Genomic DNA, 25,000 nt, shown 5'->3' with positions numbered 1-25,000 from the left:
GTGTGTGTGTTAGTGTGTGTGTTAGTGTCTGTGTGTTAGTGTGTGTGTGTGTGTGTGTGTTAGTGTGTGTGTGTGTGTGTGTGTGTGTTAGTGTGTGTGTGTGAGTGTGTGTGTGTGTGTGTGTGTGTTAGTTGTGTGTGTGTGTGTGTGTGTGTGTGTGTGTGTGTGTGTGTGTGTGTGTGTTAGTGTTAGTGTGTGTGTGTGTGTGTGTTAGTGTGTGTGTTAGTGTGTGTGTGTTAGTGTGTGTGTGTGTTAGTGTGTGTTAGTGTGTGTGTGTGTGTGTGTGTGTGTAGTGTGTGTGTGTGAGTGTGTGTGTGTGTGTGTGTGTGTGTTTGTTAGTGTGTGTGTGTGTGTGTGTTAGTGTGTGTGTTAGTGTCTGTGTGTTAGTGTGTGTGTGTGTTAGTGTGTGTTAGTGTGTGTGTGTGTGTGTGTGTGTGTGTGTGTGTGTGTGTGTGTGTGTGTGTGTGTGTGTGTGTGTGTGTGTGTGTGTGTGTGTGTGTGTGTGTGTGTGCCAGTCTCAGCACGGGTGGAGCTCTGCTGCCATTTCTCCAAAACTCTGCTTTCAATAACAGAACAAAAGAGGAACTAAAAATGCATATGTTTAAAAAATGTGCATCCCCTCCCGCCCCACGCCGTGGTTTGGTAATTTTATATGGACTGTGGCTTTGGCTCTCGACTAAAAGAGCCGGGCAGAAGAACAAGAACCGGGAACGCGTACGCAGTTTGATTTTTATATATTTATTCGCGTTTTTATTTTCTTATTATTTCGATTCCGCGAGGGCCCACAAAAGCGGTTTCCAGAGGAGAAGCGGAGCGGAGAACCGATCTTATAATGTTCTTGATTATTATGAACTGGTTCCAGACCAAAGACTCACCTTCAGACCTTTTATCTTCCTTTAAACGAGAGCGAAAGAAGCACTGTAAATGTCTTTCTGTTGCTGTGCAGAAAGCAGGCTGTGAATATGCTTTCATCCGTACAGTAGTCGAGCGACTCATTCCTCCGTGTTTCTGAACACTCTCCTACATTATGTTTTAATATGAGAGCTCTCAGTTTTGTGTTTTCTGTCTGTTATGATGAAGTCGACCAGTCATAAAACATCTTCAGACCACATTCAGTCAGACTGACTTGCTTTTTCTCCCTTTAAATTCTGTATTTCAGAATTATGACAATAAAAACAGAAAAACTGAGTTTCTGCTTTTGATTTATTCTGACGCCGTACAGATATATAGAAAAAAAAGACATGTCCATTTAAGCTCTTATGTAAATAAAAACAAACAAAAAATTGTTTTATTTTTTTTTTGCGTAAAGTACTTCTTTTTTTTTAAATTTAAGATGACTTTGATACTATTTAATGACAAAAGCATCCAGACAATATATATATGTGTGTGTGTATATATATATATATATATATATATATATATATATATATATATATATATATATATATTGCAAAAATCTAATTAATTTTTATTTATGGTTCATTTTAATCCTATTAAAAACAAAAAAGATCCAGACATGTTATGTTTTCTTTGACAAGTATTATTAATTAGGTTTTAAGAAACAGAAAATACATTTTGCATAAAATAAAGAAGAAAAAATAAATATATATATATGTGTGTGTTTACCTTTAAGAAATATAGTTTTTCATTAACATATTTTTATTATTTTTGTCAGTAAAAAAATGTAAAGTCTAAAAAAAGTTAATAGTTTTATGATAACTTTAATTTTGCATGAAACTATATAAGATACTATTATGATAGTATTGTATGTTAATAGTATATATATATATATATATATATATATATATATATATATATATATAATTATTTTTTTTTACTAAGTAATTTTTCTAGGTTCTAAAAATATATTTTGCATGAGGAAAATTAATTTTTAGGATCACAGAGAAACACTCGCATATTAATTTCCTGAAAACTGACCTGTTTTTTGCCGTCGTGTCTGAAAGCGTCCGAACACACGCTTCAAGATTTTATTTCAACAACAGCAATGCACTGAGCGAAGTCTTGCATGAAACAGAATCCATTTTTAGGGTGATTATATTTATTCACTGATGACTAAACACTTTCTGTTACCTTCCGTTGTTGTTTCTCTTAAACAGACGGGCGTCTGGCTCGTTCCAGAAGACACACAAGTAACACGTATCCCTAATTATATACCGATCAGCCCTCGTCTCTCGTCAGGATTTATTGTTATTAAACCAAGCTTGCTTTCACGCAGATGAGCAACATCCCTGAACCCAGAGATGGTCATGTAATATTGTAAATGTAAAACAGCATCCGTCTCTGTTTGGGCGGATTCCTGAAGTCAGAGCAGATCTGAGTCAGTCGTGTTTCCCCGCTTCACTGCGCTGAAGTCACACACTTACCTCAACGCCACTCATTTCATGTCATTAGAAAGAAACGCAGCAGAGTTCAAAGAAACTGCCGTTAGATTTATGATCTGCCGGCCCATGAAGCGGCGTTTTAGAGTCTTTTCTAGAGAATTAACTTCAAAATCGTTAAAAAGCGTCTAAATAAAAAAAAAAAAAAAACAGCGTCTGTATGTTTTCCAAAATATGTACACTTTATTACAAAGATTGCGTATTAACATTCGAACAAAGCTTTAAAAATTCGTATAAAAATAAGACGGGGGGAAATAGTGCAGCGCTCACGTTTAACAGAGAGTCAGCTCGTGTTCAGTGCAGCACGCACATTCTGGGAAGGACACTTGGTGAATGGCTTGCATCGCATCATGAACACATGAGTTTGTGCAAATGTCCGAGCCGTTCATCTGTGCTTGACCTCCGTGACCTCCGTCACGTCCTGAACCCTGAAAAGCTGAAGGGATGCAGTATTTCGTATCTCTAGGTCATATTTCGCTCCAAAATAAATAGCAATAGTATAATTGAGAATTTATTTCGTTTTCTTTATAGAAAATGTAATTATTGTTATTATTATTTTGGTGTGAAATATGACAAGGACGTACGCTTGGTAGGATGTCAATTGTGTTATGTATTAAAAATATTCATCATATTTACGGACATAAAATCTGAACGGTTCTAAAAACAGGTATAACCTCCAGTATGCAAAATATTATTCTATATTTATTTTTTTATTTTATTTTGGTGGGAAATATGACGTCTTGATAGATTATTGTTAAAATACTGTATAAAGAAACTGAAGTCTCCTGAAGATTTATGACTTTTACATAATGCTATATATTGCTTACTTAATGGCAGTGCAATAAATCTTAATGGTCCTAAAACATGCATAACTGTGTTTTAATGGAAAGCATAATTTCATGTTTATTTTTTATTATTATTTTGATGTGAAATATGACTCTGGCATGTTTTCTGAGAACTTTCTTCTCTTCATTTAGCTGTTTTTTTTGGGGGGTTTGCTTTGATTTCAGGATCTGGATTCTGATGATGAAGAAAGTCTTTGGACAAACACGTGTTTGAGGCTCATGGGTTTTTTGGCCTGTGTTTGTTCAGCTTTGAACACTAAAGAGTGCTTCACATCTTTGGTAAACACTGCAGTCTGGTCTGATCCGGTCTGGTCTGCTTTGGTTTGGTTTGTTCTGGTGTGGTCTGGTCCGGTCTGGATTAGTCTGATCTGATCTGGTTTGGTCTGTTTTGGTTTGATCTGATCTGGTCTGGTCTGGTCTGGTCTGATCTGGTTTGGTTTGGTTTGGTCTGATCTGATCTGATCTGGTTTGGTCTCTTCTGCTCCGGTCTAGACTGGTCTAATCTGATCCGGTCTGGTTTGGTCTGTTCTGGTCTGGTCTGATCTGATCTGGTCTGGTCTGGTTTGGTCTGTTCTGTTCTGGTCTGATCTGATCCGGTCTGGTTTGGTCTGGTCTGGTCAGGTTTGGTCTGTTCTGGTCCTGTCTGATTGATTTGATCCGGTCTGGTTTGGTTTGGTCTGTTCTGGTCCGGTCTGGATTAGTCTGATCTGATCTGGTTTGGTCTGTTCTGGTTTGATCTGATCTGGTCTGGTCTGGTCTGATCTGCTTTGGTCTGGTCTGGTCTGGTCTGGTCTGATCTGATCTGATCCGATCCGGTTTGGTCTCTTCTGATCCAGTCTAGACTGGTCTAATCTGATCTGGTCTGGTTTGGTCTGTTCTGTTCTGATCTGATCCGGTCTGGTTTGATCTGATCAGGTCTGGTCTGGTTTGGTCTGGTTTGGTCTGTTCTGATCCGGTCTGGTTTGATCTGATCCGGTCTGGTCAAGTTTGGTCTGTTCTGGTCCGGCCTGATCGATCTGATCCAGTCTGGTTTGGTTTGGTTTGGTCTGTTCTGGTCCGGTCTGGACTGGTCTAATCTGATCCGGTCTGGTTTGGTCTGTTCTAGTTTGGTCTGATCTGATCCGGCCTGGTCTAGTCCAGTCCGGTTCAGTCTGATCTGATCCGGACTGGTATGGTCTGGTCTGATCCGGTCTGGTCTATTCCGGTCCAGTCTGATCTGATCCGGTCTGGTTTGGTCTGTTATGGTCTGATCTGATAAGGTCTAGTCTATTCCGGTCCAGTCTGATCTGATCCGGTATGGTTTGGTCTGGACTGATCTGATCCGGTCTGGTTTGGTCTGTTATGGTCCGGTCCGATCCGGTCTCACTCTCGCTCAGGACTCTGCTGTCCTGCAGGTTTCTCCTGGACTCTCTCTGTCCCGGTGTAAGCGCTGTCCTCTTCCTCGTCCTCGTCCTCCTCCTCGTCTCGGCTGGAGTCGCTCAGGTAAGCGGCGGGCGGCTCGGGCAGCTCCGGGTCACTGTCTCGGCTGCAGAAAGCGTAGCGGTGGTTCATGTGCTGCGAGTACGAGCCCGAGTGAGAGAAGCGTTTCCCACATTTATCACACTGATACGGCTTCTCTCCGGAGTGCAGCCGGCTGTGTTCAATCAGATGATGCTTGTGTTTGAACGCTTTCTTACAGATCTGACACTCGTGAGGCCTCTTCCCTGCAACGACACACAGCAGCTTTTCTCATCTTCATGAATCTATCAAATTCATGTCATTTATGTTAAACATATATAAAACACTCACTTTATTACATATTTACTACACTATATATTTTTAGGGTATAGTAAATATGTACTAAAGTAAACAAAATATAAATCTATCTTCAATATTTCAACTGTTTAATTGGAACAATATTGTAAACAATATAATACTACATTTTATAAAATATATCTGTTTGTATAAATATTTTTACATTTTTAAAAATGTCATAAAAATAAAAACATACTAAGAAAAAATAAATATCTATCTATATATATATATGTATATATATATATATATATATATATATATATATATATATATATTCATATAATATATATATATATATGTATATTCAATATTTAATATATTAAATGTTCATTTATTTAAAGCATATACAGTATGTAACACTTAAGACTTAAGAAAACTATAGTTTATAAAATATATAGTTTATAAAATATATATATATAATTTTTATATTATATATATATATATATATATATATATATATATATATATATATATATATATATATATATATTTTTTGTGTGAATACACACACACACACACACACACACACACACACATATATATATATATATATATATATATATATATATATATATATATATTCATAAGATATTACATAATATAAATAAAAACTAAATGAAATCACTATAAATGAAAGGATTGACAGAATATAGTGAGTTATTGCTGTACTGTACCTGTGTGCTCATATTTATGACGCAGCAGAGAGCTGCTCTTCTGGAAGGTTTTGTCACAGATATCACAGACATACAGGCCTTCCTCCGTCTTCTTCAGCCTCTTCCTCCCCGGACCGATCTCTCCATCTATCCCATCATCCATCAGAGACAGATACTCCAGACCGCCGCGGTTCAGGGCTTCGGCCTGCGCCCGGACGACAATACATATGCATACGAGTTATTACACTCTTTATAAATCTTGCTAGTGTTACTTAATGAAAATACAGTCGTAGTTCATTCGAGGTAGTTAACGCAACAATTCCGAAAGTAACTAAGATTAATAAATACTATAAGCATTGCTCGTTTTTTATATAACCAATGAACCTTATTGTAAAGTGTTACCAAAAAAAAGGCTTATTTTGAGCCATATAGCGTGTCTGTGCTTTACGACTGCTTTTGTTTCTTGAATATTAATGTCCAGTGCGTCTGAGATGCTGAGCTCAGATGTGTGTGTGTGTGTGTGTGTGTGTGTGTGTGTGTGTGTGTGCAGGCGTTGTTTCTCGCTGCGCAGGGAATTCCCCGAGCGTGCCGTGTTTGTTTACGACTCAAACAGAGGAAATCTTCACCTTCACTGGATGGCAGTGAGCTGCTGCAATACCAGACGCTCTTGCATTATGTGCATGCGTGTGTGTGTGTGTGTGTGCATGCGTGTGTGTGTGTATACAGAAAACCGTTCATATTCTGCTTCTGTGACTAAGAGACCAAGTACTAGCATTTCCTAAGAACACTTAAAGCTTCATATTACAGTAAAAAAACTAAATCGAATTCATTAAAAAGATTCTTATTTGTAATCATGGGCCTGGTTTTTAAATCATCAACCATAAATGCACGCTTTATGGCATTTGGTTCAAATATATTTTTTGGAGTCAAAACTACGTTAAATGTAACTTTTAACAGAAAAATTAAACTATATTATGGATGAATGTGACTGTAAGGCATGGAGATATTATAAACATAATGGTTTTCTGTAAAGCACAATATATCAAGTCTTGATAAACATTTAAAAGTTGTTTTGTAAAATGTAAACCAATGGCTCCTGGACATATATATATATATATATATATATATATATATATATATATATATATATATATATATATATATAAAAACTATACTATACTAAACAATAATGACAGTATGTTCCTCCACAACTTCCTGTTTTAACAGAATATGTCTACACAGGACAGGAAGCTGATTGCAAAGGTGTTACACTGGTCTTCTTTTTGTTGTTGTGCACATATTTAGAATACATTTTTTGTTATAATGGATATATATATATATATTTGCATAAGACACATAGAATATTTTTGTTACACTAAATATCACATTTCTGTTCGTATATCATTTCATATATTTAGAACACATTTTTGCTGTAACAAATATAACGTTTTTGTTTATACATTTTAACACAATATTTAAAATACATTTTTGTTATAATGAACGGCAAAAACCAATTTAGCATTCATCAGAATTTGTTGAATTTTGATGCAAAAAAATTACGCAAACCTGCAATAATTAATAATACGAATGTATCTAATCCCGTTTTATTTACAAAAATGACTCGATGAATTGTTTTTAATTGCTGAAGAGTATTGAATCTTCTTCTTCTGTATTCTACGGTACAGACATGAATTCATTTTTCCTTCAGCCTGAGGTTTATTCATTACACCTTTTGGTGTGAAATGCCTTTTATATTTGCTATAAACAGAACTTCTTCTATTAAAAACAAACAATCAAACACTAATGCAACGTAACTAGCTACTTTTTTTTTTAAGGGAGTAACGCAATATTGTTACACATTACTTTTAAAAGTAACTTTCCCCAACACTGTCCAGAATGGATTTTTATTATAATAAATATTTGTATATATTTTATTTTACCTATTTAGGACACATTTTAGTTGTGAATGAATATTATATTTACATTTTTAGAAATTTATTACACAGATTTAGAATATATATATTTGTTATAATGAATATTATATTATAATTTTTATAGTTTATTATACATAATTAGAAAACATTTTAATTGTTATTTTATACATAATATATTTTGTTTTAATGGATTTCTGGAATTTTACCATGCAAATATACATTTTTATTGTTCTAACACATAGCCTACCACATTTTATGTAACATTACAAATATTTACAATATGCTTTTCAATAATTAATACAATATTATTTTTTTTACATTTTCTTTCTCATATTCACAATACATTCATGTTATAATGAATACCATGTTTTTATTTTTATATTTTATTACACATATTTATAACACATTTTAGTTATAAAAATATCATCATCACATATCAATATCACATTTTAATTACATGTATAATAAAAATTTTTTTTGTTATACATATAATTGATATAATTTTTGCATTATCAAAAAAATGATATATTGTATTCCAAGTGTGTTTGCTCTTACCATGACTGAATGTCTTTCGTGTTGTATTCTCTTCAGCATCGACTCTGGCTCCGCCTCCACCATATATGCCGCAGAAGACAGGAAGCCGGGACTGGGTGTGGGTGGCGTGAGAGGAAGTGATGCCAGACCGTTGTGTCCCAGACCGGCGGGGATCATGTGATTGAAGAGCGGGTAGCTGCCGAACACTGTGCTTCCGAACAGCGGCGACACCGCATAGGCCCCTCCCACCTGCTGCTGTGAGGGCGGAGTCAGCCGCTTAAACACACCCCCTTCGAGATGCATTGCGTTGCCGTTACACAGCGGATTCCGTGGCGCGACCGAATGCGCTTTGGGTATAGACAAGTCTAAAGGTTCGCTCTGGATGTGACTGGGTTGCCATGGCGACGTGCTGATTGACAGGTCCAATCCAGGAGGAGAGCCGAAGCGCGAGCCAATAGGATGCTGGCGTTCGGGTAAGGCGGGCGACGAGGGTTTTTTTTCGGACTTGCGTTTTCTTCGCTCGCCCAGCGGTTGTCCAGTGGCGAGGGAGTCGGTAAAGGCACAAGGATCTGCTGCGGCACAGAATGCCAAGACGCCCGCTGCGGTGATGACAGCTCCCTGTAAGGCGCGTGATTGGCTGTGGGAGACGTTTGGGCGTCGTACGGCCGAGGGAAGTTTTCGGTCTTCGCCTGTTTCTCGTCTCGCACCTCCCTCCTCAGCATCTCCTGCAGCAGGTGCTCGAACTTGCTGCGCGACTGCAGCAGCGGCAGGAGCGTGGTGCCCTTAAACACGCCCGCCCTCAGCGCCAGGTCCTCCGCCGGGTCCCACGAGCGGCTCAGGATGGGGACGGGTGACTCCGGCGGGTACCGAGGGCCCTTTCTCCCGCCGACAGCAGGGGGCGATGTGGGAGAGGGGAAGAGGTACGCCGGATGGGCGTTGTAATGAGCCCCGTTTCCTGTCGCCCCGCCGCCACCGCCGAGGCACTTCTTACTGCTGAGGTGTGAGCTGTAGGAGCCCGAGTGACTGAAGCGCTTCTTACAGTTCGAGCATTCGTACGGCTTCTCACCTGCGTGGGATCAAACATAAGCACTTGAAAACAAAGACCACAGATAGTGACCGTGTGCTGAATCTGAACTGAAACTCAGCATACATTGGCTATGTTACCTGATGCACTTTTTTTGTTCACTGAATCAAATATATTTCAAGAATTGATTCACTTCCGATTATATATAACATTACAATGTAATATAATATTTAGCATCTTCACATCTAGCTCAATTCACATCTAGTAGGACTGTTCAAAATAAATAAAAAGAATCCTAAACTTTGTTGTTTTTTTCCTGGTTGTAGCGAAATTGCATCGAACCCCGTACCGATGTCTGTGTATCGCGGCACCCCTAATATATTTGTATTACAAAACATTTTAAATAGAAATTTAGGTTTACATACTATACGTGTGTACTCTATATATTTATCAGGTATATATAAATACGCACACACACATATGTATATATTTAAAAAAATATAAATTTGTGTTGCAAAATGATTAATCACACTTAATCATGAATAATCGCATCCAAGTTTTTGTTTACATACTATAGTGTGTGTGCTGTGTATATTTATTAGGCATGTATAAATACACACACATGTATACATATAAAATAACATTTGTATAGCTTCATTGCGATTTATTTGCATTTTAGAAATTGTGTCCGGACAGGGTAATTATGACTAAACATATCAAACATATTATGTTTAAAAATAAACATATTATGGAGAATATTTTTAGGCGGTTAGGCCGATTTTCTTTACTTTAATAATAGCATGGTTTACTTATTTTTTAGACACTATTTTTAGATTTTACATTTTTCATTACTTTAAAAATATAACAATATGTACATTTTTTTTACTGTATTTTTTTAGGCAGTCAGGGTTTTTTTCATTACTTTAAAAATAATATTTTTTGACATCATAATTGCTTTAGGCGATTAGGCTAACTTCCATAACGTTAAAAATACTTTAAAGAGAAGGTAATTGTGACTAGTTGCCTAAAACACTAAATCACGGCACGGCGGGGAAAAACGTACAACCCTAAAACTGGCTTCATTTTTTTATGCACAATACAGTAAATTATCTGGTCTTGGTGCATGTCTTGGTGAGACTCCTTTTGCTCACTCTTACCGCTGTGAATGCGCAGGTGCTCTTTGAGGTGATGCTTGTATTTAAAGGCCTTTCCGCACTGATTGCACTTGAACTTTCTGTTCTCCAGACCGGGCTCAGACATGGAGTTCTGGAAGAGTCAGACGTGAGGTCATGAGCATGCTGTGTGTGTGTGTGTGTGTGTGTGTGTGTGTGGTTAGTTACTGATGCAGGCAGGCACCTTGTGGTGAGTCTGGTGCAGGGTCAGGTGTCTCTCCATCTGAGCGCGATACGGCGTGCTGTATTCAAACAGAGAACAAGAGCTGTCTCCTCCGTCCCGGTCCTGACAGAACTTCATGTGCTCCTGCAGAGACGCGTCGCTCCGGTACGACCGCTGGCAGCACGGACACATCTGGACGCCGTCGGGGTTCGCGCCGTCTGCAATGGAGTTTCGTCGCAGGCAGGTTAACTTCGAGAGCAGCGAGTGGGAGAGTGCCACGAACATACTGTTCTGCGTTCTCATTGGCTCAAACAGCAAAAGAAATACTCTTTCAGTCTGACTTTCAAAATAATAAACAACATGGAGAGGGACTGATAGAATAGATGCAAAATTCACTGCCTCCCGTAGACAGCATTTAACATTTACATTAACATTACATATAGATTTAGTCATCAGTCATGCTTTCATCTTAAAAACAAAAGGGCAACGATGTGCAAGAGCTTCAACGGGTCTCAGCTCGACGTACTTTTTTAAGGTGATTTAAAACAAAGTACAGTGGCATAAATGTACATGCATTTTTACAAAAATCTAAGAAGGATGCTGATGAAGTGCGCTTCGTATTGTTGTGGTTTTGGTAAGGATCGATTCAGTTTTCAGTAGACACAGCTTCGACGTCCCAGGGAACAGGTTTCGGGCGTAAAAAGGTTTTGGAAACGTTGTTTCCGAAACGCTGAGATTTCCTGTGATTCTAATGTGACTTAAAGCTCACAAAAACATTTCTTACAAGTTATTTTTTTCTCCAAATATGTTCTCTGAATGTTCTCGATATTCACTTTACACATACGAGAAGTTGCAATGCTTATTTCATATGCAAAGCTGCCAGCCAATCACAGCAGGGGGCGTTTACACTGGAGTCTCACATAAGACACGCCCCCTTCCCAAATGACCCTTTCTTTCTAAAGTGACCGTTTATATCTATTTTGACTACAAAACCATACTTGCGTTATAGTTCTACCCCAGGACAGATCATAAGAGAATCAAGCTCTACGAGCTGACCTTTGCCCTCAGGAGACTCGTGTTCTCCGGGTGACCAGCAGACGGGCGACATGTCTCCGTGAACAGCTTCTAAGTGGTACGAGCCGCCGGATCCGTTGTACTGTTGAATGGGGCTGAGCAGATGAGACACAGAGTCCATCACACGAGCATCGGCCTGACCTGAGACACACACATCAACACATAAGAACTTTTAAAGTTTAAAAACACGTTTGCTTTTATCTGACGATGATTAAAGTGACCCAGGACCCACAAAACCGCTCATGAGGGTCAGTTTTGTGAAATTTAAATGTATTAGAAAATCTAATATCTAATATTGAGAAAATCACCTTTAAAGTTGTTCAAATGAAGTGCATGCTACTAACTGAAAAAATATATATTTAAAGTAGAAAATGTACATAATGTCTGTTATGTGTTAATATCCTAATTGTTTTTGACATAAAAAATGACCCATATCGTTTTGAATATATTTAAATGTGTGCATATTAATTAAATGCACTGCTTTTAATTACATTTCAAATATTTCGAGGGGAATATTACTTTGCATCGAGCCAGTGATAAAAGCAATATGTCTGCATGTTTATATTACCTTCATATTCATTTAAAAGCGTTTAGTGACATTTTCAAATGACAGAAAGTCATGTACATTGCACTTTAAAAAATGCAATGAAAATGTATAAAGTAAACAAACATTAAAGTGCAAAAAGTAATGTATATACTTTATATACTTTTGTATATTTAATCACAGAAGATGCATAAAAATAACAACAGATGCAACAACCAACAGCCTGTCTTTTCTGGTCCGGCATGATTTAGTGCAGCTTAAAATGTAAAAATGGGTAAACAAAAAATAAACATCAAGTATTTACGGTGAATGCTGCTCGTCTTTTTTATACCCCACATCACAGTTATCAGTTTCCTCAAATCAGTCTGATGTCGTTCGTGCGGATGGGAGCCGCGTGACTCTGATTCTCACTAATAACATGTGAAGGATGCTTGAAGAGAAAACGGCCCGAGCGTTGCAGAGATCCTCCCTTGAACGTAATAAGACTAAAACACAAGCAGAAGAGCGAGGAGGGATGCCAGCACTGTGCTGCGACACAAGACCAGCTCTCAAATGTTTGCAGATGTTGGCACGACCTTTCTCTCTCTCTCTCTCTCTCTCTCTCTCTCTCTCTCTCTCTCTCTCTCTCTCTCTCTCTCTCTCTCTCTCTCTCTCTCTCTCTCTCTCTCTCTCTCTCTCTCTCTCTGTCTCTCTCTCTCTCTCTCTCTCTCTCTCTCTCTCTCTCTCTCTCTCTCCTCTCTCTCTCTCTCTCTCTCTCTCTCTCTCTCTCTCTCTCTCTCTCTCTCTCTCTCTCTCTCTCTCTCTCTCTCTCTCTCTCTCTCTCTCTCTCTCTCTCTCTCTCTCTCTCTCTCTCTCTCTCTCTCTCTCTCTCTCTCTCTCTCTCTCTCTCTCTCTCTCTCTCTCTCTCTCTCTCTCTCTCTCTCTCTCTCTCTCTCTCTCTCTCTCTCTCTCTCTCTCTCTCTCTCTCTCTCTCTCTCTCTCTCTCTCTCTCTCTCTCTCTCTCTCTCTCTCTCTCTCTCTCTCTCTCTCTCTCTCTCTCTCTCTCTCTCTCTCTCTCTCTCTCTCTCTCTCTCTCTCTCTCTCTCTCTCTCTCTCTCTCTCTCTCTCTCTCTCTCTCTCTCTCTCTCTCTCTCTCTCTCTCTCTCTCTCTCTCTCTCTCTCTCTCTCTCTCTCTCTCTCTCTCTCTCTCTCTCTCTCTCTCTCTCTCTCTCTCTCTCTCTCTCTCTCTCTCTCTCTCTCTCTCTCTCTCTCTCTCTCTCTCTCTCTCTCTCTCTCTCTCTCTCTGTCTCTCTCTCTCTCTGTCTCTCTCTCTCTCTCTCTCTCTCTCTCTCTCTCTCTCTCTCTCTCTCTCTCTCTCTCTCTCTCTCTCTCTCTCTCTCTCTCTCTCTCTCTCTCTCTCTCTCTCTCTCTCTCTCTCTCTCTCTCTCTCTCTCTCTCTCTCTCTCTCTCTCTCTCTCTCTCTCTCTCTCTCTCTCTCTCTCTCGTTCACACGCTCAGAAGTGACTTGGGAGGTTCATGATGATCTTGACTCTGTCTGTAGGCTGCTCGCTCATCTTTGGCACACTTTCAGAACCTCCTGAACACATCCGATGAGTTCTGCTTAGTACAGATCTCTTCACATAAAACTAGGTTTTAATGTCACTTTAATGTCACTTGAGCGCATCACTTACTGAATATTGCATTGAACATTTTAATATGCATTCATTTTAATATTTATATTATATTTATATTTATATAAAATATTTTAATTTACAGTTAGGGTTGGATTTTAATGTCACTTTAGTTTACTTTGCCTCGGGACACAATAGTGTGCACCCTCTCAAGGGTTAAAAAAGCAACGTCACTTTAGGCTGAACATAACCCAAGTATATTGCTTACTGTATACTGCATGCCAAGTATGCATACTGCTATTTTCTGATAAATAATCTGTGAAGTAGTACATGAACTCGGTATGCATAAAATATGTTTATATTTTTGTAAATTGTTAATTTTTATATTTAGTATGGATCAGTTCTAGGGTACCCCTTCAAGGCTGAGAAAGCTTTATGCAATCCTACCGTACTACTTACTGAATAGTGCACACTACAAAGGCATACTGCTAAAAAATATGTAAAGCAGTGTGCAGTATGCAACAGAAAAGTGCTACATTCTCGTCAAGCGTTAAAAACTTTTTATTTTTAATTTTTATTTTGATTTAGTTTTAATGCCACTTTGTTCAGAATGTAATCCTAGTATACTACACACTAAATACTACACACTAAATACTACACACTACGCATGTTCACTGTGCGTTAGCTAATGTTAACAAACCAAACCTTAAACTTTAGTTTTTTAAAACTAAATTTCAGTAATGCATTAATCAGCATTAACTAAGATTAATAAATGCTGCAGAAGTAGTTTGTGTTTACTAATGTTAACTAATATTACTAATCTTAAACAGTTGCATGTACTATGTAGCATACTTAACAGTGACTGGGTGTATAAAGAACTAGTGTACTACTTTGTTAGAACTGTTCTTCGTGTTTCATTATAGGTATAAAAAGTCCTTGTGAAATTCTCCTGTAAAAGGCTGTTTTTGGTTTTAACTGGAGTCTTTATTTAGCTCGACTCACAGAGCTCCGGGTCAGCGGCGGGGATCTTGAGCGGCGTCGTCTCGGCCCAGCTCTCCGCACACGGGACAGGGCTGCCGGGCTCCGTGCCCTCGCTGGGCGTCAGACTGACTTTATCCTGAGCATCTCTGCCGTCCAGAGCCTCCATGCCCCAAACACTGCCCTCATCCTCGCCCTCGGAGCCCAGACAGCGCTCCAGCTCCCCTGAGAAAGCATCAATAATCAGGAAATGAAACATGCATTGCAAAAAACTGATCAGACTTCACAGACGCAGCATCTAATGCTGTCTAATGAGAAAGTTTAGAATGAAATGCATCACAGAAATTTCTTTTTTTATCAGTAAAAATATCAATATCTCATTTGTAAACATTAAATAACAAATAAAAAAACTGAATTGCAAAAATAGCATTGATCTAATTAATGACATTCACAAATGTCCAAGTGTCTCCAGAGCGCTTATCAATTTCTACTTTAATTTATTAACTTGTCACAATATTATTTTAATACCTCTGCTCAACATCTAATCCTGTCTAATGTGAAAGTAAAATTAAAAAATAAATTGCATTGCAAAAAAAGCTTCTATTCTGACGAATGGCGCTCTTTTTCTCTCGTTTTAAAATTTGTGCACAGACCCAATTTCGTCCACGCAATCCTAGCACGCTGAATAGTGCGCATACTAAGTGCACACGCCGCTATTCTCTTGATCCCTGCATAGCACGAAAAAGCTGCAGGAATTTAACATTAGCTGACTAACAGTTTTAACCATAGATGTCTGCCAAAAGGTTAAGATTAAGATCTTGTGAAAAAAAAAAAAAAAAAAAAACAGTTAACGTTAAACGGAATAGATAAAAAAAAAAAAGCATGACAAGTGCGAAGAACAAGTGCACATGTGCGGCGTTTTTTAAAGCGAACGAGTTAAAAATAAATTGCTTTTAAAATGGTTCTTGTAGCATTAGATGTATGAATTAATTCTCATGCACACACACACACACACACACACACACACACACACACACACAGATGTGTTTTTAATGCCTACATTTTTATTCGGCCTAATCGCTTAAATCTTGTAAAAAGTCACAAATGTGCAACACGAACTTGATTAAACGGAGAACAGGCTGTGATTTACATCAGCTGTCTTTTATACATGTATAAATACACTTGAATGGGTTGGCAGCCGCAGACTCACGCCATTATAATTTCCCCAAACGGGAATCGGGGTGTGCGGTGCTTTTGGGGCGAAGAGCACAAGAGAAAACGAAGACGCGTTCTCCTCGCTGGTGCTATTCAGAATAGCCTCGTTCTTTGCATTCGTCGACAAACAAAGGAGCGCTCAGTTCTGTGGGCGAAGCGGAATCGAGAGCGAACGCTGTCACATCGTGAAACTGGACATTATTCGTCACGCCGGCCTAATTGCTGCAGAAATCCTGCCCTAGCAATACGACATTTAATCATCAGTGAACTTCTGCTATGAATCAGCACTTAATTCGAACTATTTTTTACGATGAGATCATCGCCACGCTCACCTCCAAACCTCCGTACAGGTTCAAAGTGATCATCTTTATTAGACGGATTATTTTGGTTTCCCATAAACAAACACAAAATCAGATTTTTCAGTGTTTCTGCGATGCAGCTGCATTCATAAACACCACGGAGTGCTGATTTGTGCACTACGACTGTTGCTTTTCATAAGTTCCTTTAAATATAAATAATAACCATAATAAAACTACCGAAGTAATGCAATTTAATGCAATGCTTTTAAGTGCACTACACACACTATTATTAAATGTTTTCATCGTCTACGATCCCTAAACAGAATAAGATCGAACATTTTTATTAGCAGCATTTTTGCAACAAAATAAATGCGACACAAGAACAGGATTATTGTTTTTGTGATGCAAGCTAATATTGTTGCTTGTTATCACGATCGCCCTTAACTTGTTTAGATACGTTTATCTGCATGCGTGCTAAATCGACAAATGTAAACCTGAAAGACTGTAATTGAAATGAGTGCTGATCTTTTAAGTGCACTTGAGTGTAAGTGTGCGAGGGTGAGTCTATTAGCGACTCTAATCAGTTGATACACGGCGGGCAGGAAGCTACAGTTTCATTTCGACTGTAATGGAACAAACAATGCAGTGCTGACGCATACAAGAGTGTGTGTGTGTGTGTGTGTGTGTGTGTGTGTGTGTGTGTGTGTGTGTGAAGACCCGCTGCTGCTCAAGTATGAGTAATATACCTTTGCTCAATGTACATGTCAAACACGTGCTGTTCCCATCGGCTCGCTGCACACACACACACACACACACACACACACACAACCCATAATGCATATTATGACCAGGGCCCTTTTAGTTATGACTGTGCAAAACAGGGTCGATCAAACCCATCGGCACGGATGAGTGTTGACGCTTTCACATGGAGAAGCTCATTTTTAGTGCTACCTATCTATTTATCTCTCTACACCACCAGCTAAAAGTCTGAATTTATTTCTCATGACCTTAAAACTTGTTCATTTTAATCTCCTGATTACGTTAGTGTAGTAGTTGTGTGTGTGTGTGTGTGTGTGTGTGTGTGTGTGTGTATATATACACAAACACATATATCCACACATACATACATCACACACACACAAATCTATATGTATATGTATATATGCACATGTATAAGTTTACTGTATTAAAACTAATTTTATTTTAATGTTGCATTACATTTGTGTGTGTATTTACATTGTGTGTGTGTCTTATATAATGCATTTTATTTTACATATGTGTCTGCAATATATATATTACATATATTTGTTATATATATATATATATAAATACACACACATATATGTACATACACACACACACACACAATATTATATATATAAATAAACACATACATACACACAATATATATATATAAGTACAAAAACTAGCAAGAAAAACACTATTTTCTCTTTTTTTAAATAACTATGAAATATGAACGCATGAAGAAAAGCAGCCCCATCGCTAGCGATTAGAAGCATCCCATAATGCACCTGTGCAGAGGGGTTTCCATCAGCACCAGATTTTCTCCACTATATCGTTTCCATTTGAGTTCCTCCAGAGTTTTACCATTATTTCAAAAACGTTAATATCGAAGAAAGCAGAAAGTGCATCCAAATGCATGCAGAACGCATTGATGGACCTGTCTAATCTGAGCACAAAGATCATTTTAATGCATTAATGTGTCATATCAGGCTGTAGTTTAGCATCTTCATCTTCATCTTCATCTTCATCACGCTGGATCGAGCACAATCTTCACTCACGCCTTCATTTCTCTCCTAAATCTCAGTAGAGACTCCCCGACGATTTTATTTTTATTTAGCATTTGTTTGGAAAAGTTTCCGGTATTTTTCGCGCGTCTAAACATCACTTTATTTTCTCAGCGAAGGCGAAATTCTCTAAAAAACCCCGTTGTCAAGTATTAGACGAAAACAGCCCGCCATTACGAGGCGATATTCTGCATCTTCAGCTGGAAAGCCCTGATGCAGATCTTCTAATCTGAGCGTTTCGATCGCCTCAGGAAAGAGTTAAGCATGCAAACTTCAAACGCTTACTTTTCCTCTTTAAAAAGCGTGCGGTAAAGTGTGGTTGCGCTGAGGTAAAAGCACCAAACGAGGATTGATTAGAGATGTTTTCACGGTGCATGGAGGTGTTTCGAAACTTTCACGCAATCTGCGCTCCGTGTCGTTCTGCCCTCACTATCTGACCTAAAAGTGCATTAAACCACGAGCCGTGAGTAAGACAGCACGCCTTAAAGCACAAAAAGCCCGAAGGAAGCCGCGCCGATGTGTCACTTCGACTCGCTGGAACCCACCGCCGGTTTAAAAGGTCAAGCTGAGAATATCAGTGAGAGGAAAGAGCAAAGGTCGCGGCGCCTTACCCCCGGAGAGGTCACGGTCCGTGATTAGTATCCTTTGAGCGAACACCCGACGCTTCGAATGCCTCGAGGACGTTCAGCGGCGCGGCGACAATCGTCTGACTCTGCTATTTTCACACTTTGACAATGAGTCAGAGACGCACCACATCACAGCCTCAACGCCTCCCACGACTCACACACTACACACACGTCACTCGCGGGGGTCAACCCTGGACACGTCTCACACACTTCTGACGAGCACTGATAATATCACATTATATGATTATTATTTCATTTTACACACATTATAGGATTATATGACATTATATCACATTATATGATATATATATATATATATATATATATATATATATATATATATATATATATATATATATATATAAAAACATTATATGATTATTATCTAATTTTACACACATTATAGGATTATGACATTATATCACATTATATGATATATATAACATTATATGATTATTATTTAATTTTACACACATTCATAACATACATTGCATTCACTTATATTAAATAATAATTAAATAAATGTAAATAAATAATTAATAAATTACAATGATTATAATATTGATTCACACACACACAAAATAAAATTCTAATTATTTCATTATACTGATTTAATGATAATATTATGGTTTTTATTCACTATAATTATTTCATATATATTATTATTTTCATACACATTATTTCACACATACACTCATTTCTATTTATTTCGTTATATTGATGTATTGTTTTATTATGATATTTATTTATATTTATTGTTTCATATATATGATTTTAATTGTTTTATTTTCACTTACATTATTACACACACTTCTAATTATATTGATTTAATTATATATTTATATTATTTGATTTTAGAAACACACACACACACACATTTCTGATTCTTTCACTATATTGATTTAAACATATATTGCAATATTTTAATAGGATTTTTACACACACACACACACACACACACACACACACACAGATGCACATGCACACACATACCTAAGTTCTTTAATTCATACATAATATATAATATAAAATAATAATAATATATTTATTGATTACTTCCTTCTCACAAACACACACACACACATTATATATATATATATATATATATATATATATATATATATATATATATATATATATACACACACAACACTTTAATGCACAACAAACATCATCTCTACTTAAAGAATATATATATATATATATATATATATATATATATATATATATATATATATATATATATATATATATATAAATCTACATTAAGAATGATTTTAAAGTAGAGAGCTAAACTCAAATAAAAAAAGATCTCTTTTGAAACACTATTTTCCTTTTCATTATGATCAAAGGAAGCCAATACTAGACCGAAGTTTTGTTTAGGTGATTTCTAAATGATATTTGAATGTGACTGAGATATTAACAGGGTTTTCAGAGTGTGTGGGAAGCTTTCACAGCGGCTTCATCAAACGTGTGTGTGTGTGTGTGTGTTCCAGGCGTAGTATCAGTTCCAGGTCTGATGCATGATGGGTAACCCGTAAGAAGATCGACAAATCCCTAAAGACATCTCTTGATCTCCTCCGAGACGGCGGCGAGATTAATGGAGAGCGAGAAAGAGCGTCAGGTGTCTCCCGTGTCTCCAGAAAGAAATCGCGGAGCTTCGACCAGAAACGCTTCAGATATCAATAACTGTTATTACTGTAGATTAAATGACTCATTTCTGCTTTTTATTTCGCCTTGGGGATTTCAGAAGAAACATGTGAAACCGAGCTGATAATTCAGCAAACGATGAACGAATCTTCCCTCGTTTGATATCCCGCTCAGTGCAGGATGTGTTTTAAAGCCGCCGCGTGAATAGCAAACACAAATAAACGTCTGAGCGTGTGAAAGATGTTAGAAATCAGGTGCTTTTAGTAAGCTCTCAGGTGACCAGCTGTGGATAATCACACTAACTAGCACTAACTAACCACTAACCACACCCACCGTCTCTAGAGATTCAGCAGGGTCAAATGTCAATGTTTGTGCATCTTTCTTTAGCAGTTAAAGTTAGTTCAAACTAAATAGCACTTCATCTACAGTTTGAGCAACAGATCTTTGAGCAGTAAAATAGCAATAAAAACAAACGTCGTTTTCTGTTTGTGCATCTTTCTTTACAAAAAAAAGACATTTGGTATTTAATATTTAGCCACTAAACAGTAGTTAAACTAATATGTTAGCGACTGAAAGCTTAACTAAATTAAATTTAAACATAAACTAATGCCTTTTTGGAAAAAAAAAAAAAAAAAAAAGAAATCTGTTTTTGCATCTTTCTTTACAAAAAAAGACATTAATAGTTAATATTTAGCAACTAAATAGTAGTTAAACTAGTATGTTTACCCGGTTTAAACATAAACTAATTCTTTTAAAAAATCTGTTTGTGCATCTTTGTTTACAATAAGTTACGCTTTATATCATATCTGACGATATTCAGGATTTTTTTAAAGTGAAAATGCTTTTAGGGTTGATATAAACGATATATAAACATGACATAAACAATATAGTGATTATTTTAAAAACCCGCTCGCACGCTCTTCACCTGTCCAGCTTTTTTCAGAACGCGAGTAAGATTTAATGATGAAACCTCATTGAGTTTGGCACAAAAAACACAAAATATATCTATCGGGACATCTTAAGGATGAGTAAATGAGAGCAGCGCATTCGTTTCTGGTGATTAAGCGCCTCATTTGTTATGCATGATCAGATCCATTACAGTAAACACCTCATTCTGTGAACTTAGTGGACTAACTAGTTCACTAAGAAGTGAAGTACGGCTTATCTGTTTCCAAAAAGAATCTCCTGATTCCCGGCCGGATGCGTGGCATGCTTAGACTAAGTCTAAAAAGTTAGTCGTTTAATCTGTTTTTCTTCTAAATTGATCGTAACTGTAAAAAAAAACAAAAAAGGTAAGACTGGTGTAATTTGGTCTAGTTGGTCAAACTAGTCCTTAAGAGACCGTTTTAACGCAGCGGCTGTGTTCGTGCATCTGGCCCCTCGATGAGAAGCTGTGTTAGTGCACGAGTCTCTCAGAGAATGCAAAACGCTGTCGATCGGGGTTGGCCCCGCTGAATCACACGCTTCGGGGTTTACGGTAAACGCAGCGGGAAGAGCACCTTCATCTCAGAGACGACCAGCCGAGCGCAGAGAACACCAGACTGCAGAGGTGTGATTCAACAAACGACAAGAAGTGGCTGAGTAGGATGTGTGTGTGTGTGTGTGTGTGTGTGTGTGTGTGTGTGTGTGGTGGTTTTGTGAAATATCAGCACATTAATGTGTATAGCGATACGGGTATGACGAACTATGACAGCATTGAATTATGAATTATGAATTATGACATATCGTGTCCCCACTTTTCAAAACGCTCAGGAATCATACAGAGTGAGTTTTTTTTGAGAATCTAAAAACGTAGTAGTTTCCTGTTAGGTGTAGAACAACAACATACAGTCTGTACAGAAAACACGGAAACACAACATGTGTGTGTGTGTGTGTGTGTGTGTGAGAGTGAGTGTGTACGTTTGCGTGTGTATGTGTGTGAAAGAAGCAGTGTGTGTGTGTGTGAGAGTGAGTGTGTGTCTGTGTGTGTGTGTGTGTGTGTGAGAAAAGCAGTGTGTGTGTGTGTGTGTGTGTGAGAGTGTGTGTGTGTGTGAGAGAGAGTGAGTGTTTGTGTGTGTGTGTGTGTGTGAGTGTGTGTGAGAGTGAGTGTGTGTGTGTGTGTGTGAGTGTGTGTGTGTGAGAGAAGCAGTGTGTGTGTGTGTGTGAGAGAGAGTGAGAGTGAGTGTGTGTCTGTGTGTGTGAGAGTGTGTGTGTGTGAGAGAAGCAGTGTGTGTGTGTGAGAGAGAGTGTTTGTGTGTGTGTGTGTGTGTGTGTGTGTGAGAGTGAGTGTGTGTCTGTGTGTGTGTGTATGTGTGAGAGAGAAGCAGTGTGTGTGTGTGTGTGTGTGTGTGTGTGTGTGTGTGTGTGTGTGAGAGAGAGTGAGTGTTTGTGTGTGTGTGTGTGTGTGAGAGTGTGTGTGAGAGTGAGTGTGTGTCTGTGTGTGTGAGAGTGTGTGTGAGAGAAGCAGTGTGTGTGTGTGTGAGAGAGAGTGAGTGTTTGTGTGTGTGAGTGTGTGTCTGTGTGTGTGTGCATGTGTGTGAGAGAAGCAGTGTGTGTGTGTGTGTGTGTGTGTGTGTGTGTGTGTGTGAGTGTGTGTGTGTGTGTGTGTGAGTGTGTGTGTGTGAGAGAAGCAGTGTGTATGTGAGTGAGTGTGTGTGTGAGAGAGTGAGTGTGTGTGTGTGTGTGTATGTGTGTGAGAGAAGCAGTGTGTGTGTGTGAGAGTGTGTGTGTGTGTGTGTGAGAGTGAGTGTGTACATGTGTGTGTGTGTGTGTGTGTGCATGTGCGTGTGAAAAAGGGAGAGACGTGGGACCCCTGACTCAGATGGTGTGAGATATTGAAACGACATCAGCGGAAATTCCCTGCTCTGAAATCCGTCCAGAGTCCCGCCGCTGTATTAGACGTCTGCTGTCAGAGACCTGCCGGTGATTTCTCTGCTACAGAAACTATTCAAATATAGCATGAGCCAAACTGGTTTGAACTGACCCAACCTGGCTTGTTAGGGTTGTGGGTGAAAAAGGAAATGATATCAGTAGATTTTATCATGAAGACAGCATCACACACTACAGTGTGTACATACAGCACAAAAACATTACTTCATGAATGTTTGCATTTCATTTTTGCATATATATATATATAATAATACATCATTTTATTTATATATATATTGCATATAAATATATATTATTATTTTATTAATATATATATATATATATATATATATATATATATATTTGCTTTTATATATTAATAGAAATATTAAATTTTCTAGACTTTTCTTAGATTAAGTAATATTATGTTGATTACAATAATAATGACAAAAACCTATTAAATGTATATAATTATAATGACAAAAAAGCCATCTCGTCCATTTTGTAAATGCATGTTCCTCGATCATATTGTTTGCCTCTTAAAAATAAAAATTGTGTATGTTTTGTTTTGGTGGCTCAGAGTCAGGAATGTGTCGACACACCTCAGAAACGAAAGACAATCAAACTTTTGGCTTCGCAGACGATCCGAAGCTACACTACGAGGTAAAAATAGTAAGAAGACGCGTGATTTAAGACAGATGTTTTCTTTAGCGAGCGCTCGCGTCTTTGATTTTGATTTGATTAGCTCACATCGTTTAATGACCTCCACACAGATCATGCTATCGCTCTTACGTTGTAATTTAAACCATGCAATTAATAAAAAGACGGCGAGCCGGCCGCTGCACTCGCACGCCAAAGGCAATTTCTTCCTGTGTTTTTTTGTGCTTTCTCTGATCATCTCTGTGCATGTCATCCCTCGTTTCTCTGTCGTGAAATGCAACGCAGCGTTTATCGCTCGAAAGCAATGGAAGTGCGCAGAAAGGCCTCTCCGCTTGCTGTGTTCCAGCGCGCGCACGCAACGCATTCAATCGATAGAAGCGACTGCAGTTCACCTCGCCGGCGAATGCTCTCGCCATCGTGCCGGAGAACGCCTCGCCGCCGTGTTTCGTCGCGCTTGCACTTTTTTCTGCGTCCATGCATCTGCGCTGCATGTGTGCGTGCGTGTGTGTGTGTGTGTGTGTGTGTGTGTGTCTCTGGTTAGCGCTGCAGTCCAGGAATGTCGCAGCGAGTCTATGATGGCAAACACACACCACATTCTGAATCAAACCAACCCCTCGTCATTACTGTCTTGTCTCAAATCTCTCTCGCTCTCACACCGCACTATAAATACCTTTGCTTCCCCCCCAAATTTGTTTTCCTCGTCTTTCTCTTTTTTTCCGCCTCTCGACGCAAGAAAATGTTTGCAACATCTTCCAGGCTTTCTGATGTGGCTCTTTATTTTGTACGTCGGCGCAGACCGCACAATAGCGGTCGGTGGATATTAAAACATTCTCAGGGCCCGGCGCGAGAGGGCCGTTTTGAAGTTTTAATGGCGGGGTGGGGGCTAAATAAAGCTCCTCTTTGAGCTGGATAATGTGAGAGTCGGTTAGCTGCGCATCGCTTGTGACATTCGCTGAGAAATTAGTGTTGGGGTTTCACAAATATGCCCGCTATCCTTTCGGAGCTTTTACGAACTCAGAAGGCATTTCTACCTCGAGTCGTTAAAGAATCCGCAATCGAGCAGCTTGGGCTGTTTAAGAGGAGAAGAAGAAGATCTCTGCAGGTCTCTGCGCTCTGAGCGCCACCTGGTGGAGATGTCTGGATCTGATCTGAATCTAAAGCGGTGTTTTGA

The 25,000-nt window shown here is 38.5% G+C and overlaps 1 protein-coding gene across 1 annotated transcript in view; it reads right to left on the bottom strand.

The window, feature by feature from the left end:
• Positions 1-2,558: 2,558 nt before the first annotated feature.
• The window catches only part of LOC122334284 (zinc finger E-box-binding homeobox 1-like), a 32,971-nt gene continuing 10,529 nt past the window's right edge, over positions 2,559-25,000 (bottom strand). The window contains 8 exon segments of the mRNA XM_043232061.1: positions 2,559-4,947; positions 5,713-5,896; positions 8,181-8,656; positions 8,659-9,225; positions 10,341-10,449; positions 10,540-10,736; positions 11,575-11,733; positions 14,749-14,949. Coding sequence (XP_043087996.1) covers positions 4,607-4,947; positions 5,713-5,896; positions 8,181-8,656; positions 8,659-9,225; positions 10,341-10,449; positions 10,540-10,736; positions 11,575-11,733; positions 14,749-14,949 — 2,234 coding nt within the window. The 3' untranslated portion in view covers positions 2,559-4,606.

This window comes from Puntigrus tetrazona, unplaced genomic scaffold (genome assembly GCF_018831695.1).
Source record: "Puntigrus tetrazona isolate hp1 unplaced genomic scaffold, ASM1883169v1 S000000513, whole genome shotgun sequence".
Classification (NCBI taxonomy): domain Eukaryota; kingdom Metazoa; phylum Chordata; class Actinopteri; order Cypriniformes; family Cyprinidae; genus Puntigrus; species Puntigrus tetrazona.
Note: the sequence above shows the minus strand (reverse complement) of the source record. Positions and strands in the feature narration are given on the sequence as shown.